At 35.7% G+C, this 18,831-nt stretch overlaps 1 protein-coding gene across 1 annotated transcript in view; it reads left to right on the top strand.

The window, feature by feature from the left end:
- Window positions 1-18,831, top strand: part of MYO9A (myosin IXA) — a 301,341-nt gene that overhangs the window by 245,378 nt on the left and 37,132 nt on the right. Inside the window, exons 32-34 of the mRNA XM_063090574.1 lie at window positions 1,944-2,055; window positions 4,115-4,176; window positions 17,220-17,412. Of these exons, the coding sequence (XP_062946644.1) occupies window positions 1,944-2,055; window positions 4,115-4,176; window positions 17,220-17,412 (367 nt within the window). The remainder of the gene's footprint in view (window positions 1-1,943; window positions 2,056-4,114; window positions 4,177-17,219; window positions 17,413-18,831) is intronic.

The raw sequence follows: 18,831 nt of genomic DNA on the forward strand, positions 1-18,831 counted from the left end.
AATTTATTGCTTACAGTTTCGGAGGCTCGGAAGTCCGAAGTTCAAGGAACACATCTGGTGGTGGCAGCAGTGACCCAGAGTTCTCACATTGCAAGATGATGGAAGCAGAGAGAGAAAAAGAGACTAACATTCTCTTTCACTCTCTTTTTAAAAACCCTCCAACCATACCTATGACCGCCATTTTTAATCCATTCATTACGCCATGGCCCTGCAATCTAATCACCTCTTCAAGGCCCCTTCTTTCAATTACCATAATAGGATTTCCCACCCTCAAGAGTTATAGTGGGAATTAAGCTTCTAATATATGAACTTTCGGGACATAATTCAAGCTTCGGTGACTTTGGAGGGACATTCAGTACACTACAGCTTCTTATCATAATGCTTTTGAGGTTCATCCATGTTGTGTTTATCAGTAATTCAGTCTTTTTTAGTGCTGAATAGAATTCCACTGCATGGATATACCACATTTTATTTATTCTTTCATCAGTTGATAGACATTTGGGTTTTTTTGTATTTTTGACTGTTATGAATAATGCTGCCATGAACATTTGTGTACAGGTTTTTTTGTAGACATCTTTTTTTCATTTCTCTCGGGTATAAACCTGAGAGTAGAATTTCTGGGTCATATGGTAACTCTGTGTTTAAAATTTTCAGAAACTGCCAAACTTTTTTCCATGTGACTGCACCATTTTACAATTCTATCTGCATTGTCTGAGGGTTCCAGTCTATCCATATTCATACTGGGATATTCATACTTGTTACTCTCTATCTTTTTCATTATAGTCATTCTAGTGGGTATGAAGTGGTATCTCACTGTGGTTTTAATTTGCATTTCTTTGGTGACTAATGATGTTGAACATCTTTTCATGTGTCTATTGGCCATTTGTACTTCTTTACTGAGCTGTCTATTCAATATTTTGCCAAGTTTTGAGTCTTAATATTGGGTTGTAGCATTTCTTTATGTATTCTGGATAGAAATCCTTTATCAACAGTATAACTTGTAAATATTTTCTACACTTCTGTGGCTTTTTTCTTAATGGTATCTTTGAAAGTTAGAGTTTTAAATTTTAATGAAGTCTACAACAATAGATTTTAATATCACAGAGCATGAAGAGTTCATTGGTATGATATTTTATTTCATGTTTTAATTAACCTTTAAGTTACCATTTCTAGAGTTTTTGTGTAGTATCGTTATCTGAAAGGACATATCTGTAGGAATCTGGATTTTCTTTATATGTTTCAAACTAAATTGCATACTGCAGCAGTTAGTGCAGAAGTGGGTGTAAGAATCCAGGTGTCTTTTATTAAGCCAGACATTAAAGAGATTACAAAAATGTAAAGCAGTATCCCTTTTGTCACTAATTTTTTTGTTTTAAAGATATAGTTGTTTTTATTAAAATGTATAGTACATTTATTGTTAATTTTAAGTGAATTAATGAATAAGTACTTTAAATTTTTTGTTTAAATGCTAGTATAGTAAATATCAATAGGAATAACTCAAGCAAACAGAAGCTCTTTGAGGTTATCAGTAATTTTGAGGAGTGTAAAAAGGCTCCTGAGGTTTAAAGAAAATAAATTTGAGGCTGGCTAGTTAGCTCAGTTGATTAGGGTTTGGATCCCCATACCAGCCAGCTGCCAAAAAAAAGAGAAAAGAAGAATTTAAGAACTGCTTTTAATTTAACATGTTGATTCAGAGTCACATAAGATAGCTGATACATGTTTCTTCTATGGCTTTCTGTTTTTTGTAAGTTGACCATGTTTATCCAGATTGTTAGCTTTTTGAAAGCAGGGACCATATTTCTCAGACAATCATAATTTCTCTCCTGGAGTAAGTACCTAAGGAAGACTTAATAAGGGATTGAAGGATTTCCCATTGGCTGGCCACGTTAGGGCAGCATTTACTGTATTGGCTTTAATATAAACACCTACATTTTGTTATTCAGGTGGAAGAGCACAATGGTCACATATTTAAGGCCACCCAATATAGCATTCCTACATACTGTGAATACTGTTCTTCTTTGATATGGATAATGGACCGGGCCTCTGTTTGCAAACGTAAGTATGAGAGGTCTTTTAAGGAATTTTTTTTAAACCACCAGACATTTCTGTTTCTTATATCATCTTCAATACAAAGGAGTTATTCATGCTGTCTAATTCTTTAGCCTAATGTCTCACTATATTCTCCTTCACCCACTCTCTGTATCCAGATCAGATACTTTGGTGTTATTGGGCCACTGAGAGCCTTGTACTTGCAGCTTACTCTATCTGAAATGCTCTTCTCCCAGATGACTTAATTTTTCAGTTAATTCATGTCTCCACTCACATGTAATCTCCTTAGAGCTCTTTTCTTACTCTCCTTTCTAAAAATGCTACCCTATCCCAAAATTCTCTATCCCTCTGCTCAGATTTAATTGTCTTTATAGCACTTAACCACCTTCCAAAATTATATATTTGAGTATCTATTTGTTTTCTTGTTTGTCAGTCTATCCCCACTAGCGTACATGCTCTATAAGGTCAGGAAACTTATCTCTTTTGTGTCACCAATACCTAGAACAGTTCTGGCACATAGTAAATTTTAATAAATATTTGCTGGGTAGATGGGCCTATAGGTGGATGGAGAGATGAATTAACAGATTCTTAGAGTATAACCAAAAAGGTACTTTTTCTACTGTAATCCTTTCAACAGATCATATAAATCCTAAAATGTGAGTAGAGAGCCTTTGTAAATCAACTTGGTCTGGCTTACACTAGACCTGTAGCTTCTCTGCACCTTATTTTATACACTTATTTTGGTGCTGTCAGTAAGTCTTTGAGGCTTTGCTTTTACTAATGTGCCAGAATTAAATGAAGGAGATCTTAGGAAGAACTGGTCCAGTATGACAACAGAGATAAAAGTCATGTTCACCATAGCAGAATCACTACTACTCCTGGATATGTTCACTTGTTCTGTGGTTCAACAACAGTTTCTCTTTTGTTTTATCATCAGTAGTCTGAAAAATTATGACAGTAAAAGTAAGAAGTAGTTTGAAGTGTACTTGACTGTTTTGTTAGTCTGATTCTTGTGGGTTTGAAGTAATGTCTTCTGTGACTCGAAGTTGAAAGTTTAAAAAATTTGTTCTTTTATGACTGGTTTAATTTCTTAATAGAATTGACTAACTTTCTTTGTAACATCATCCTGGTGATGTTACCAGTACAATGATATGATAACATGACTTTCCCTTTCCCTATTTGATGTTGGCCTGGAAAATGCCACTAGTTTTACATTAGAAGCAGAAGAAAGGACATTCAGGTGTTGATATACAGGAGTTGGTATAGCAAAATGACATAAGCCAACTGAATTCTCAGTATCCTCCTCTTTTTCTACTTTTTTTTTTGGTGGCTGGCTGGTATGGGGAAGTGAACCCTTTACTACAAGGCCACACTCTAATCAACTGAGCTAATTGGCCCACTCCTTCATTATTCTTCTCTTAATGTGTCTCTTCTGACTCATCCGCCTCCCAGTCACCCTGTTATCTACTACTCCAAGAAATTATTTTTGCTCTGAACCTTTTCTTTATTTCATCTTCTCAATCACAGCTGATATTCTCTATGTACTGGTTCCCCAGAGCTCTCTTCTGGACCTTCAGAGATAATGAATAATGCCTTTCTTATATCTTAATGTACTACCCACTTTGTTTTCATTTCAGTAAGGGTCTTCCTGACCCATAGGAATGATTCTTAATAGATATTTCTGTGATTTTAGCACATTGTACAGTATTTATGTGCAGAAACTTGAGTACTAATTTGTGAACTAAACCACAAAGATAGACAAATATCCCACTGAAGTTTTGGAGTAGGGGTTGTGGTATAAGGGCAGGATAGGCAATCTTGAAAGAATAAAACCTTTTTTATTGGCAGTGGCTAGAAATTGTAGGCATGTTACTTAACTTCATTTTCCCCAATAGAATGGGTTAAAATCCTTTTTAGTTGTAACATAGTACAAATTACATATATGATATTATAGCAGTCTCAGATTTAAAGAAAAAACTTAGGTCTAAAATAGTGTTGTAAACTTGATAAGTTCTTATCATTGATGAGCAAGCATCTAAAAATGCGTTCTTAACCTGTTTTTCAGTATGCAAATATGCTTGCCATAAGAAGTGCTGTCTGAAAACCACAGCCAAATGCTCTAAAAAGGTAAGAAGTATCACTTATCAATAATAAATAACAGATCTGCTGGTCTTTTGTGCCTTATGGAAAGAAATCAAGACCTCTTTGATGGTTTTGTAGAGCAGTGGTTTTCAAACTTTTCAACCACAAATCACAGTAAGAAATAAGTTTTATGTCATGATTCAACATGCACATATAGGGGGAATGTGTGTATATACCTGAGTTTCCATGGAACTATTTTACCTTTACTATATGAGCTACTAAATTGATTTCACAAGCCATAATTTGAAAAACACTGCTTTTAAAGGTTTTCTACTTCCTTAAACTCAGGTCTTCCTAGGAATTGTCCTTAAGGTAGTGGCTACAATTAAAGATGAAAAAACTTAAACATGAACACCAAAATTCACCAGCATAGTTCATCTTTTCACATATTTCTTCTTGGATAAACAGAAAACTGAACATGTACTCTTTGATACCTCTGCTTCAAGGAAGCAACCATTTTTGAGAAATTTCAGGCTTTTTATTGATGTATAATCACAACATTTTCTTACTTATTATTCACATTCTGACAATTGTTATAATACTGTGCAAATCTGAACTATTATATAAACTTGTGCGTGTTGTTTACAGCCCATGTATTGAATTTGCATCTGTTCCAAATTGGTAGACAAATCATGGCATACTATAAAGAAACATTAAATTCAGGACTTAAAATACAGTAAAATGAGCCATTTGTTTCCAGTTAAGATGGAGTGGCTGTGGCAGACCAATACTAAAAATGTCTGTTGGCAAGCATCAGGGAGCTGTTCAGGCAAATTGGACTTTTAGGGGATTAGATCCTAGAGAGAAGAGAATACAGAGTGGTGAATCTGTATGTGTGACGCTTTCCTCCCAGTGGGAAATTTTCAGTTTTTGCTGTAGGATAAGAAATGGATATTCTGGGCAGAGGGCCATATTTAAGAGTCAGAGAAGCCAGCAGAGCTTTTAGCAATCTAATAAGACTATGAAAATAAAATTGGAGTTTAGGACTGCTGGGACTTGAGGGACCATGATTCAGTCATATAGAGAAGTGAGCCTGAAATTCAGAGACTTTGCCTTAAAGGCATTTTTTGCATTCTTAAACTGTACAGGGCAAAAGGCTCAGAAGCTAATCAGAATTGAAGATTAGAGTTTTCTGCGATTTCACAGTGCTAACAAGAGAAAAATTGAAATTGAGTATCCACCATTGAAGAGAGGACCCTAGTCAATAGGGTCCTAGACTCTCAATGAGACCTCTGAAGAACTTTAACCTAGGAATGAGGGTGAACCATTGATAGAATGAGCTTAACAAAAACTGCAAACTAGCTTTGAGGCAGTCCTTGATTGGATTAAAGTGATCTGTTTCTTATTCTAGTCACCCACCAAAAAGGATAGGGTGAAACCTCTCTAAAGAGAGATAAGATCTTCCAGAGCCTTTACAATTTTTTCATATATAATATCAGACATAAATAAGTGAGGCTAAGAGAAAAATGAGTAGGCAATTATCAGTAGACCTTATAGATAACCCATATTGAATTACCACATCCATACTTTAAAAAATATTTAATTAATATATTTAAGCAATAAATAAAAAGATGGAGACAAATACCGCATGATCTTACTCGTATGTGGAATTTTAAAAAAATAAATAAAAGTGAGAGGAAGTTGATATCATAGATACAGAGAATGTAACAGTGGGAGACTGGGGAGAGGAGGGAGGTGGGGATGATGGGGAGAGCTTAGGGGTAACTAACAGGTACAAAGTTACGGTTAGATAGGCGTGTTCTGTTGTACAGTAGGGTGATGATGGTTAATAGTAAGTTATTGTATATTACCAAATAGCTAGAAAAGAGGCTTTTGAATGTTCTCACCATGAAAAAAAAAAATGATAAGTGCGTGAGGGGTTGGATATGCTAAATACCCTGATGTGATCATTATACAACATATATGTATTGAAACACCAAATCATACCCCGTAAATACCTAAAATTACATTGCACCAATTAAAATTTTTTTTAAAAAGATGAAGTTCACCAAAAAGCTGAAATATGTATTTAAATATATATATATTTAAAGAATCAAATGGTAATTCTAAAAATAAAAAATGCAGTTGAAATTATAAACTCAGGGCTGGATGGATTGCTCACTCGGTAGAGCACGGTGCTGAAATTATAAACTCAAAAGAATGGCCATAGCAGAAGAGAAGATTAATGAACTCAAAGGCAGGTCAATGGAAATATCCAGATATAGGGAGCAAAAAGAATGGGGAAATACAGAAATGACATGAAAGACATAGGAGAAAAGATGAAAGATTCTTAAATGTATGCAATTGGAGTCCAGGAAGAAAGGAGAGAGAACAAGGCAGAAGCAACATTTTAGGAGATAATGGCCAACCATCAAGTCACAGGTTCATGAAGCACTTTTAACCTTATGTGGGAGAAATAAAAAGAAAGTCACACCTAGATGTGCAGTGCTCCAAACAAAATAAAAAATTTCTTTAAAGCAGTCAGAAGGAAAAAAGTAAACATTACCTAAAGGAACAAAGAAAAAGACTACAGCTGACTTCTGAATAGAAATGACAGAAGCTAAAAGACAGTGGCTTGGCATATTTTAAATGCTAAAGCCAATGTAGAATTCGTTACCCAGTGAAAATACCCTTCAAAAGTGAAAGTGCTGAGAAGACATTTTCAGACAAACAAAACTCATAATTTGTTACCAGCAGACCTGCACTAAAAGAAGTACTAATGGAGGTTCTCCAGGCAGAAGGCCTCAGATGGAAACAGAAAAACAGGAAGGAATGAAAAGCAATTTTGGAAAGAGTACATTATATGTGTAAATATAAATGCATATTGACTGAAAACATAATCATAATGTTGTACAGGGCTTAAAGGTATATATAGAATTAAAATGCATGACAGCAACAATACAAAAAGCAGTTGGGTAAGTGGAGTCAGAATATTCTTAGGTCTGTGTGTCATCTGGGAAGTGGTAAAAATGCTAAAAATATATTAGACTTAAACATGTTAGGGTAGAGGCTAGTGACAGCAGAGCTCCTGCTGGAAGTTGCCAGGCTCCTGAGCTGTGGGGTGTTGTGGGACATGGACCTCAGCCACACATCCCTGCCACCTGCAACCAGGCCAGCAAGGACTGCCAGAAGCCCCCAAGCTCCTGAGCTGGGGGGGGGGGGAAGTGGGAGGGGAAAGGGGTACCTGAGCCCTGCCCTTCCGCCATTGGAAAGGAACCAGCGTGAGCCGCCCCTCCTCCCCTCCCTTCTTCCATCCCTCTGCAGCAACATCTTAGAATGTAAAAAATAAATAAATAAATAAAAATTAAAAATCTAAAAAAAAAAAACATGTTAGGGTATTTGTTGTAATTTCTAAAGTAACCAGTAAAAGAGTAATAATGAGAATATATAACTTAAAAACTAATAAATACTAAAGTGGAAAAAAATATTTTTTTAATGAAAAAGAAGACAAGAAATAAGAGAAAAAGAAACATAAAACACATTGGACAAAGAGAAATAAACAGCAAATTGATACATAAAGTTCAAATTATACAAGGGTACTTCAAAAAGTTTGTGAAAAAATGGAATGGAAATATGCTAATCTTTCCCTGAATTTTTTAAGGATCCCTTATCTGTTTTCAGGAGATATGCTTAATATAAAGATGTAGAAAGGTTGAAAGCAAAAGAATAGAAATAGATATAGCACGCAAAGACTAACCAATAGAAAAGTGGCGTAGGTGCACTAATATTAAAGTGTACTTTAAGGCAAGAAGCTTTACTTCAGTTAAAGGTGTTTCATAGTGATAAAAGGGCCAACCCATCAGGGAGATATAAAAATTCTAACTTTGTAAGCCTCTAATATTATAGCTTCAATATCTGGCAGGCAAAAATTCAGTAAGGATGCAAAACTTGGTATAATTGGCATATATTGAACCCTGCATTCTGCACCTGCCAAATATACATTTTTTTCAAGTGCACATGGAATATTTAATAAAATTGAACATATGCTGGGCTATAAAGCAAGTGCCTACAATTTACAAGGGATTGAAAATACAGAGAGTATATTCTTTAAACACGGTGTGGAATTAAGCTTGTAAATCAACAAAAAGATCAAGGGATCGTATCCCTATACCGGCCAGCTGCCAAAAAAAAAATAAAAATAAACAAATTTTAAAAAATAAATCAACAAGATAACTAGACAATTCTCAAATGTTTGGAAATTAAGCAATATATTTCTAAATTACAATAAAAATGGAAAAATATTTTGAACTAAATGATAATAAAAGTATGACATAGCAAAAGTTGTTGGGTACAGTTAAAGTTGTGCTAAGAGGAAAATTTACAGTTCAAATGCATACATTAGAAAAGGAGCAAAGCTGGAGATGATCTAAACCTTTATCTCAAGAAGGTAGGAAGAAAAACCCCAAAACCTAGCAAATTAAGCCCAAAGACAGCAGAAGGAATATAATAATAAAGAGAAAACAAAATCTAGACATGGACTTATGGGAATTTTAGACTTTTAGAATTTCAGAATGTTGGTAATATTCCATTTCTTGATTTGGGTCCTGATTACAAGCATGTATTTGTGATGATTTATTAAGCTGTACGCTCATGATTTGTACACTTTATGTATGTCATACTTTAATAAAAATTTTATTTGAATTAAATATATCAAAGTTAATTTGGAGGGAAAGTAACTATAAAGCATATGTTATTTTAAAATAGAAAACGCAGAGTTAAAGTTAAAATTGTTTTAGTTGAAAATAGTAAAAATAATTTGTCTCTTAATTTCAAGATATAGAATATTTTAGCATATTTAGATTACTTTGTTTTAATCAAATTGTTTTAAATTTTTTTTAATACCCTCAGGTATTTTATTTTCACAAGTCTTAACTATTAACATTCCTAAAGCCATAGGGAGAGCTGTGACATTTAAATAAATAGATTATAGTATGTGTGCATGTGTGTGTCACAGTAATAGCAAAATGTTTGGCTAATTTACTGTTTTAATAATTTCTGTAAGCATTATTATATTTCATTTCTTTAATAATTTATTGAGTATTTGCCATATTTCAGGAACCATGCTAAGTGAAACCATCCAACTTAATCTTTACAACAACCCTTTGAGGTGAAAAGGTGATATTCCTGTTGCAAATGTGAAATAACAGCCAAATTTATATAATGACAAGGCAAAAATTTTAACATGTGTCCTTTAAATATTCCAAGATTGTGTTATTTCTGTTCTGCCTCAGACCTAGAAATACTTTTCATAGATATTGTCTGATATTAATTTAACATGCTTCAAAATAGACATGAAATTAATTCTCTAAGAATTAAGTGCTGGAATGCAGAGTGTGTAGATGAATGGATGCAAAATAATACAAAACTGATTATGTCTTTCCTTACGTAAATTCTATAACTGTCCAAATTCTATAATTTAGTACCTAAATCCCATTATAATCTCTCTGCCTAGCTTTTTCTCATTTTTAGTTCAGCTGTGTCCTTTTACTTTTACTTTGCCCAACTTTGTAGTTCTGTGTTTCCTGTGCCTCAAAGTTCTTTTCTTGCTTTCTTTACTTTTGTTCTACTTGCCTTTTAACACTAAGATTACATCAGGTCTTTTTGAAATCATTAGTTGTTAACCAGCCCAAACTTTTCTGATCTAGTCGTTTCTCATCTGTGTTCCCATAATATCTAGTAAATCTGTTTATTGTTTCACTTATTTCCACACAGTAACATTACTAGTCTTAGCATTAGACTTAGGGGAAGGACTCTCTCTTGCTTGGTTTTGTTTTCCTGGCACCTAGCACATAATTGGCAAATGTGTGAATGTAAGACTAGAAACAGAAATTAGGATCAGTTCAAGTAAGGTCTTGAATGTCAGACTCAGAAATGTTTGCTCTTTATTTTGATATATACTAATTAGCCATTGAAAGTTTTTAAAGATGATAAAGCAGGTTATATATACTATAGAATATATCAAAAGGGGAGAAAATGGATGTGAAGAAACTGGTCAAGAAGCTGTTGGAATAGTCTCAAGTGGGCAATGATACAGGTTCGAACTAGGATGATGACACTGAGAACAAAAGAGAAAAAACAGAGAGGGTATACTGGTTGACTGAAAGAATTTGGCAACTGGTTGGATGTAGGTTGAAGGACAGAATGGAGTGTACACTGTTGGGTTAGGGAAGGAGAATGCTACAGGAGAAGAAAAGAAAGAATAAGATTTACAAAAAACGTTGTGGTATCAGAGATAATACCTGGCATTTTTCTTTTCTGTATAATTCAAATACTCTTAAGGATAAACTATTCTGGGAGTGAGGATTCAGTAAAGGGCACAAAAATCAACCACATTGTTTATTGATGAAATAAAATAAAATTTTTTTTTTAAAAAGGATAAATTGTTCTGTATATAAAGTAATAATAAAGCTATAATAAAGTATGATATCAGATACACTTCTTTTTTTTTGGTGGCTGGCCAGTACAGGGATGGAACCCCAGACCTTTGGTGTTATCAGCACCATGCTCTAACCTACAGAGCTAACCAGCCAGCCCTGGATACACTCTTAAAGTCAGTAAAAAAGAGCTATAACACTGATCATGAAATCATGGGCTAATGTGTGTATACCTCTGCCTTTGGTTATGAAATCAGTTTTCAGTTAAACTTCTATAAAGTTTATGTAAACATCAAAAGCATTCTTTTTAAAAAATTTTACTTCTCAATATACATTGTAGTTGATTTTCGTGCCCCTTTACCCGTTCCTCTCCACCCCCCCCATCATATCTGTTAACTTGACTTAAACAATTCAAGGAATTTTTGAGGTTATTCTATCTTCTTCACTCCCCCCCATTTGTCTGTGTGTTTATATATATATTTATTTATTTTTAGCTCCCACAAATAAGTGAGAACATGTGGTATTTCTCTTTCTGTGCCTGACTTGTTTCACTTAATATAATTTTCTCTAAGTCCATCCATGTTGTTGCAAATGGTAGTATTTTGTTCTTTTTTATAGCAGAGTAGTATTCCATTGTGTAGATATACCACAGTTTCCTTATCCAGTCATCAGATGATGGACATTTGGGTTGGTTCCAACTCTCAGCTATTGTAAATAGAGCCGCAGTAAACATTGGAGTACAGGTATCACTTCGGCATGATGATTTCCATTCCTCCGGGTATATTCCCAACAGTGGAAAAGCTGGGTCATATGGTAGATCTATCTGCAATTGTTTGAGGAACCTCCATACCATTTTCCATAAAGGCTGTACCATGTTGCAGCCCCACCAACAGTGTATAAGAGTTCCTTTTTCACTGCAACCTCTCCAGCACTTATCATTCTTAGTCTTTTGGATGTTAGCCATCCTAACTAGAGTGAGATGGTATCTCAGAGTGGTCTTGATTTGCATTTCCTGGATACTGAGTGAGGTTGAGCATTTTTTCATGTGTCTGTTGGCCATTCGTATGTCTTCCTTTGAGAAATACATGTTCAGCTCCATTGCCCATTTTTAATTGCGCTATTTGTTTTTTTGCTGTAAAGTTGTTTGAGTTCCTTGTATATTCTGGATATTAATCCTTTGTCAGATGTATATTTTGCAAATATTTTCTCCCACTCTGTTGGTTGTCTTTTCACTCTGTTGATTGTTTCTTTTGCTGTGCAGAAGTTTTTAGTTTGATATAATCCCATTTGTTTATTTTTCCTGTAGTTGCCTGTGCTTTTTGGGTCCTATTCATGAATTCTATACCCACTCCTACTTCCTGGAGTGTTTCCCCTATGTTTTCTTTAAGGAGTTTTATTGTTTCAGGATGGACATTTAATTCTGTAATCCATTTTGAGTTCATTTTGGTATATGGTGAAAGGTATGGGTCTAGTTTCATTCTCCTACATATGAGTATCCAATTTTCCCCACACCACTTGTTGAAAAGGCAGTCTCTTCCCCAGTATGTAGATTTGCTGCCTTTGTCAAAGATTAGATGGTTGTAGGTGTATGGATTGATTTCTGGGTTCTCTATTCTATTCCATTGATCTGTGTATCTATATTTATGCCAATACCATGCTGTTTTGGTTATTATAGCTTTGTAATATAGTTTAAAGTCAGGTAGAGTTATCCCTCCAGCCTTATTTATTTATTTATTTTTGCTCACGATTGCTTTGGCTATGCGTGGTCTTTTGTTGTTCCATATAAATGTCTGGATAGCTTTTTCCATCTCAGAGAAAAACGTTTGGAATTTTGATGAGGATTGCATTGAATCTGTAGATCACTTTGGGTAATATGGACATTTTCACAATGTTAATTCTTCCAATCCAAGAGCATGGGATATCTTTCCATCTTCTTCTGTCCTCTTTAATTTCTCTCAACAGTGGTTTGTAGTTCTCTTCGTAGAGATTTTTCACATCCTTGGTCAGCTTTATTCCTACGTATTTTATTTTTTTGGCGACTATTGTAAATGGGCTAGCTTTCTTGATTTCTTTTTCTGCATGTTCACTGTTGGAGTATAGAAATGCTACTGATTTTTGTGTGTTGATTTTGTATCCTGCAACTTTGCTGAAATCATTCATCAACTCTAGAAGTTTTTTAATAGAGGCTTTAGGCTGTTCAGTATATAGGATCATATCATCCACAAACAGGGACAGCTTGACTTCATCCTTTCCAATCTGTATGCCCTTTATTTTCTTCTCTTCTCAGATTGCTCTGGCTAGTACTTCCAACACTATGTTGAATAGGAGTGGTGAGAGTGGGCCTCCTTGTCTAGTTCCTGTTCAGGATGATATTGGCAGTGGGCTTATCATATATAGCTTTAATTATGTTGAGATACTTTCCATCTGTGTCTAACTTGTAGAGAGTCTTTATCAAGAAAGAATGTTGAACTTCATCGAATGCTTTTTCACCATCTATAGAAATGATCATATGGTTTTTGTCTTTGCTTTTATTGATTTGCATATGTTGAATGGACCTTGCATCACTGGGATGAATCCCATTTGATCATGTTGTATAATTTTGTGTATGTTTTGCTGTATTCTGTTAGCTAGTATTTTACTGAGGATTTTTTGCATCTATATTTGTCAAGGATATTGGCCTGTAGTTTTCTATTTTTGATGTATCTTTGTCTGGTTTTGGTATCAGGGTGATGTTTGGCTCATAGAATGAGTTTGGGAGAATGGCCTCTGGGAATAGTTTGTAGAGAACTGATATCAGTTACTCTTTGAAGGTTTGGGAGAACTCTGCAGTGAACCTGTCCGGTCCTGGGCTTTTCTTTGTTGGGAGCCTTCTGCTAACAGCTTCAATCTCTTTTCTTGTTATTGGTCTGTTCAGATTTTCTATATCTTCTTGGCTCAGTTTTGGTTGTTTGTATGCATCCAGAGAGTTATCCATTTCCTCCAGATTTTCAAATTTGTTGGCATATAGTTGTTTATAGTAGTCTCTAATGATTCCTTGTATTTCTGAGGTGTCAGTTGTAATATCACCTTTTTCATTTCTAATTTTTTGTTATTTGGGTTTTGTCTATTCTTAGTTAATCTTGCTAAAGGTTTGTTGATTTTATTTATCTTTTCAAAAAACCAACTTTTTGTTTCATTGATCTTTTGTATTGTATTTTTGTGTTTCTAGCTCATTTAATTCTGCTCTGATCTTAATTATTTCTTTTCGTCTACACTAAGTTTAGGTTTGTATTGTTCTTGTTTTTCTAGATCATTAAGGTGAAGCGTATTTATTTGCTATCTTTCCATTCTTCTGAAGTAAGCATTTAATGTGATAAATTTCCTCTTAATACTGCTTTTGCAGTATCCCACAGGTTTTGGTATGACGTGTCATTATTTTCATTAGTTTCACAAAATTTTTTGATTTCCTGTTTAATTTCTTCTTGGACCCATATGTCATTAAGTAGAATGTTGTTTAATTTCCATGTGTTTGTATTGTTTCCAGAATTTTGTTTATTATTGATTTCTAATTCTAAACCATTGTGATTGGAAAAATACATGGAATAATTCCAATTTTTAAAAATTTGTTGAGACTTGCTTTGTGACCTAACATGTGGTCTATCCTGGAGAATGTTCCATGTGCTGATGAGAAGAATGAATATTCTGAGGTTGTTGGATGGAATGTTCTGTAGATATCTGCCAAGTCCATTTGGTCTAAAGTATTATTTAGATCTTGTCTTTCTCTGTTGGTTTTATTGCCTAGATGATCTGTCCAATGATGAGAGTGGGGCGTTCAGGTCCCCCACTGTTATGGTGTTTGTGTCTATCTCTTTCTTTAGATTTAATAGTGTTTGCTGTGTAAATCTGGCTGCTCTTACATTGGGTGCGTATATATTTATGATTGTTATGTCTTCTTGAGTGATAGATCCTTTTATCATTATATAGTGGCCTTCTTTAAATCTTTTTATGGTTTTTGCTTTAAAGTCTATTTTATCTGATGTAAGAATAGCTACTTCAGCTCGTTTTTCATTTCTGTTTCCATGATATATCTTTTTCTATCCTTTCACTCTTAGTCTGTGTGTGTCTTTACAGGTCAACTGAGTCTCTTGAAGACAACATATTGTTGGGTCCATCTTTTTAATCCAGACAGTCAATCTGTGTCTTTTGAATGGGGAATTTAATCCCTTTACATTTAGAGTTATTATTGAAAGGTGTTGACTTACACCTAGCATCTTACTGATTTTTGTTTAGATGTCTTAAGTATCTTTTGTTCCTTTCATTCTAATTTCTGTTTGTCTTCTGTATTTGTTGGTTTCTTGGGGTGATGAACAATTTTTTTTCTCTTTTGTTAGCGTTTTTGTTTTGCTGGTAGGTTTTGTCCTTTCTTGAGTATGCATGGCAGTGAAGATTGTTTATGAGGTATCAAACCCAGCACTTCTTTGAGAATGTCTTGTAAGGCTGGTCATGTGGTAGTGAACTCCCACAGTTTTTGTTTGTCTGAGAAATATACTATTCATCCTTTACTTTGGAAGGATAGCCTTGCTGGGTAAAGTATTCTTGGCTGGCAATTTTTGTCTTTTAGTATTTTGAATATATCATCCCATTTCTTTCTGGCTTTTAGGGTTTCTGATGAGAAGTCCGATGTTATTCTGATTGGAGCTCCCTTACAGGTGACTTGCTGCTTCTCTCTTGCTACTTTTAAGATTCTCTCTTTGTCTTTGAGTTTTGCCAGTTTGACTATCACATGTCTTGGAGAGGACCTTTTTGGGTTGAATGTGTTTGGGGATCTTTGAGCTTCCTGAATCTGTGGCTTTCCCTATTCCTGCTATTATTTCATTGAATATGTTTTCAATGCCATTTCCTTTTCTCTCCCCTTCTAGAATACCCATGATTCAGATATTTGAGAGTTTAAGGTTGTCTGTAGTCTTTCTTAGACTTTTTTCAATTTTTTTCTTTCTTTCTTTTTTTTTTTTTTTTTCTCGGCTGCTTTTGTTAATTCAAGCAGCCTGTGCCTTCAGGGTCAGAAATTCTCTCTTCTGCTTGTTCAAGTCTGCTGGTTAGACTCTCTGTTGTGTTTTTTATTTCATTGAATGAATCCTTCAGCTGCACAAGCTCAGCTACATTCTTTTTCAAGGCCTTGATTTCTTTGTACATTTCTTCTTTCAGATCCATTATATTTTTTCTCATTTCATTGTTTTGTCTAACTGAGTTTTCTTGTATCTCATTTAGTTTCCTTAGAATTGTTACTCTAAATTCCTCGTATGTCATTTCAAAGACTTCCTGTTCTATAGGATCTAGTGCTTGAGAGTTATTATTTTCCTTTGGTGGTGATGTATTTTCTTGATTTGTCATATTTCTGGTGTCTTTCCTTTGGTGTTTCATTCTTGTGCCTGGGTTATCATAGTCCACTCGTTTCACTCTGATGTCTGGCTTCGATCCTGAAGAGATTGCTGCTTCTGGTCAGCAGGAACTAGCGTGGGCTGGGTTTCCCACTGCACCTGCCTGTTCTGGGACAATTGGCTTGGGGTGCGGATCCCCGTGGCTCTTAAGTCTCTCCCAGCAGTAGGGACCGGCCTTTACCAAAAGTCCAGCCCCACCTTCTCTGGCATGGCTGGCTCAGGGTGTGGGGGCCCCAAGCCTCTTAAGACACTCCCGACAGGAAGGTCCTGCCTGGGCTAGATGTCCCGCCCCACCTGCCTTCTGGCTGCCTCGGGATGTGGGGGCCCCGAGCCTCTTAAGTTCTCACGGTGGTGGGGACCAGCCTGGACCAGAAGTCCCACCCTGCCTGCCTTCTCCGGGCTGGCTGGCTTGCAGTGTGGAAGCCCCGAGGCTTTTAAGACTCTCCCAGCAGTGGGGGTTGGCCTAGGCCAGAGGTCCAGCCCCACCTGTCTTGTCTGCCATCGCTGGCTTAGGGTGTGGGGACGACTGAGCCTCTTAAGTCTTTCCTGTCAGTGGGGACTGGCCTGGGCCAGAAGTCCTGCCCTGCCTGCCTTCTCCTGCCTGTCAGGCTCGGGGCATGTGGGACTAAAAGCTCTAAAGTCTCTCTATGCAGAGGGGAGCAACCTGAGCTAGGGTCCCACAGCACAAGGTACCTGCCTGTTCCAGCACAGATCTCGGGTCTTCTGTCGTTGCTCCTTAACAGTTGCAAATTGGTCGTTCTGTGGGAGAAAGCCACACCAGGAACCGACTACTCCGCCATCTTGACCGGAACTCAAAAGCATTCTTATGCTTTAGAAATTACTGACAATTCTAATTCATGTCAAATCAGTAGGTTTTCTAATGGTACCCGATAAATGTTCAAGCTCTTTGCATACAAAATCCACCCTTCTGCTCTCACACCCAGAATTCACCTTTGCTTGAAGAGATTTTTGACAGGAAGGGCAACAGTAGCTGGTTGCCACTCCCTCCTTCTCCACTCCATTATTTTCTTTTAGGGATTCCTAGTAGGAAGCGATTAAAACTAATATCTCACTTATTTATACTTATTTAACCATAATTCCCACCCCCCACCACTCTTATAACTATGCTCATAAAATTTCAGGGAAGTAAAAAGTAGTTCCTCTTAAAGAATTGGTTAAATATGTTTAAAGATGTTTGAATGCATTTGGAAATTTAAAAAAAAAATCTTCCATTTAGTATGATCCAGAGCTGTCATCTCGACAGTTTGGGGTTGAACTGTCCCGTTTGACCAGTGAAGACCGGACTGTTCCTTTAGTGGTGGAAAAGCTCATAAACTATATTGAAATGCATGGACTGTATACAGAAGGTATTTACCGAAAGTCTGGTTCAACTAATAAAATCAAGGAGCTTCGACAAGGTCTAGATGCAGGTAAGATATGCACTCCAAATCAAGACCAAATACTTTTATTTAAATAGGTCATTCCACGCTCTTAAAATTTTCGTTATATGTTGATCCTTTACTTAAAGCCAGAAGAATTCAGTCTTTTCTGTGGTACTTGATTGTAATTTTGTGGCTTTCTACAAAGTCTTTGGTTTTATGTTGTCAGTTCAGTAGACATATTGAGTGTATCATTTGTACAAGGTATTATTATGTAGTTGAGACAAATCTCATTTAATTTTTTTAACAATCCGGTAAGATCACGATACTTTTAAGTTACAAAGAAGAAAATTTAGGTTCAGGGAAATTAAATAATGAGCTGTTGATGATAATGCAGGGCTCTGTGCTAATGATTTTATAATAATCTTCACAACAATCCTATGAATTAGGGATAGTACTTTCCCCAGTTACATAAAGGAAACTGAGACTTACAGAGGATCTTGCCTAAAGACTTGTCACCAATAAGTTACCAAATTGAGATTTAACTGCAGATCTTCCGAATCCATAATCTAAGCTGTTGCCTCTTAGTCTTTATTATTCTCACTCCCAGTAGTGCTCTTTCCAATGCATCTTCTTGCCTTCGTATACTGATGACATAGTTACATAAATGGATATTAGTGAGTTGAACACGTGTCTTTGTAGAGCTCTAGCCTCAGTCCTGGAATGTATGCAGGGAGTTGATTTTGGTTTCATTCTCAACTTCTAGTCTTGACCACTGTTGAGAAGGAATAGATCTTTTTGAGCCAAACTTAGGTACAAAGCTTGTTTTTGTGTGATCAAGAACCTATCCACAATGCCGTTTCTTATGAACAAATCAGTGAGGAAGGATTAGTATGGAAATAATAACAACACGCCTGGGAAAACTCAAGCAAGAGGTTCTGCTTACCAGCGACTTGGTCTACTCCAGTTTACAGACCATTGCCAACTTTGTCTCTCATATGTTGGAGCAGCACAGTGAAAGTCATTCATCCTATATCCTCCCATTCATCTAATCTGTACAACCTTAGGGAGTTTATAAGTGAAATAGGATAAAGGTGTTTTCTTTACATTTTATAAGCTCAGTTACCACTGTTTATTAGTCTCTAAGAATGACAAAATCAGCCTTACTTTTAGAAAATGTCTTCGAGGCTTTTTTCCATTTGTTTTCTAAGGTATTGTTCCTCAAAGTGTGGTCTATAGACCAATCCACAATATAAATACAGAAATTGAGAGCAAGCATTTAGAAATATTTATAGCAGTTTAACAATGCTTCAATAGTCAAAAAAAAAATTAGAAAACAAAAACTGTTGCTTCAACACAATTAGAAACACTGTTCCAAAGCATAGAATTAGATTATAGAAAATCTAAGCTAGTTTAAGAAACATGAAGGCTTCCTTTAGTGATGATAGTTTCTAACTGAATCTTTCTGCG

This window comes from Cynocephalus volans, chromosome 3 (genome assembly GCF_027409185.1).
Source record: "Cynocephalus volans isolate mCynVol1 chromosome 3, mCynVol1.pri, whole genome shotgun sequence".
NCBI classification, from domain to species: Eukaryota; Metazoa; Chordata; class Mammalia; order Dermoptera; family Cynocephalidae; genus Cynocephalus; species Cynocephalus volans.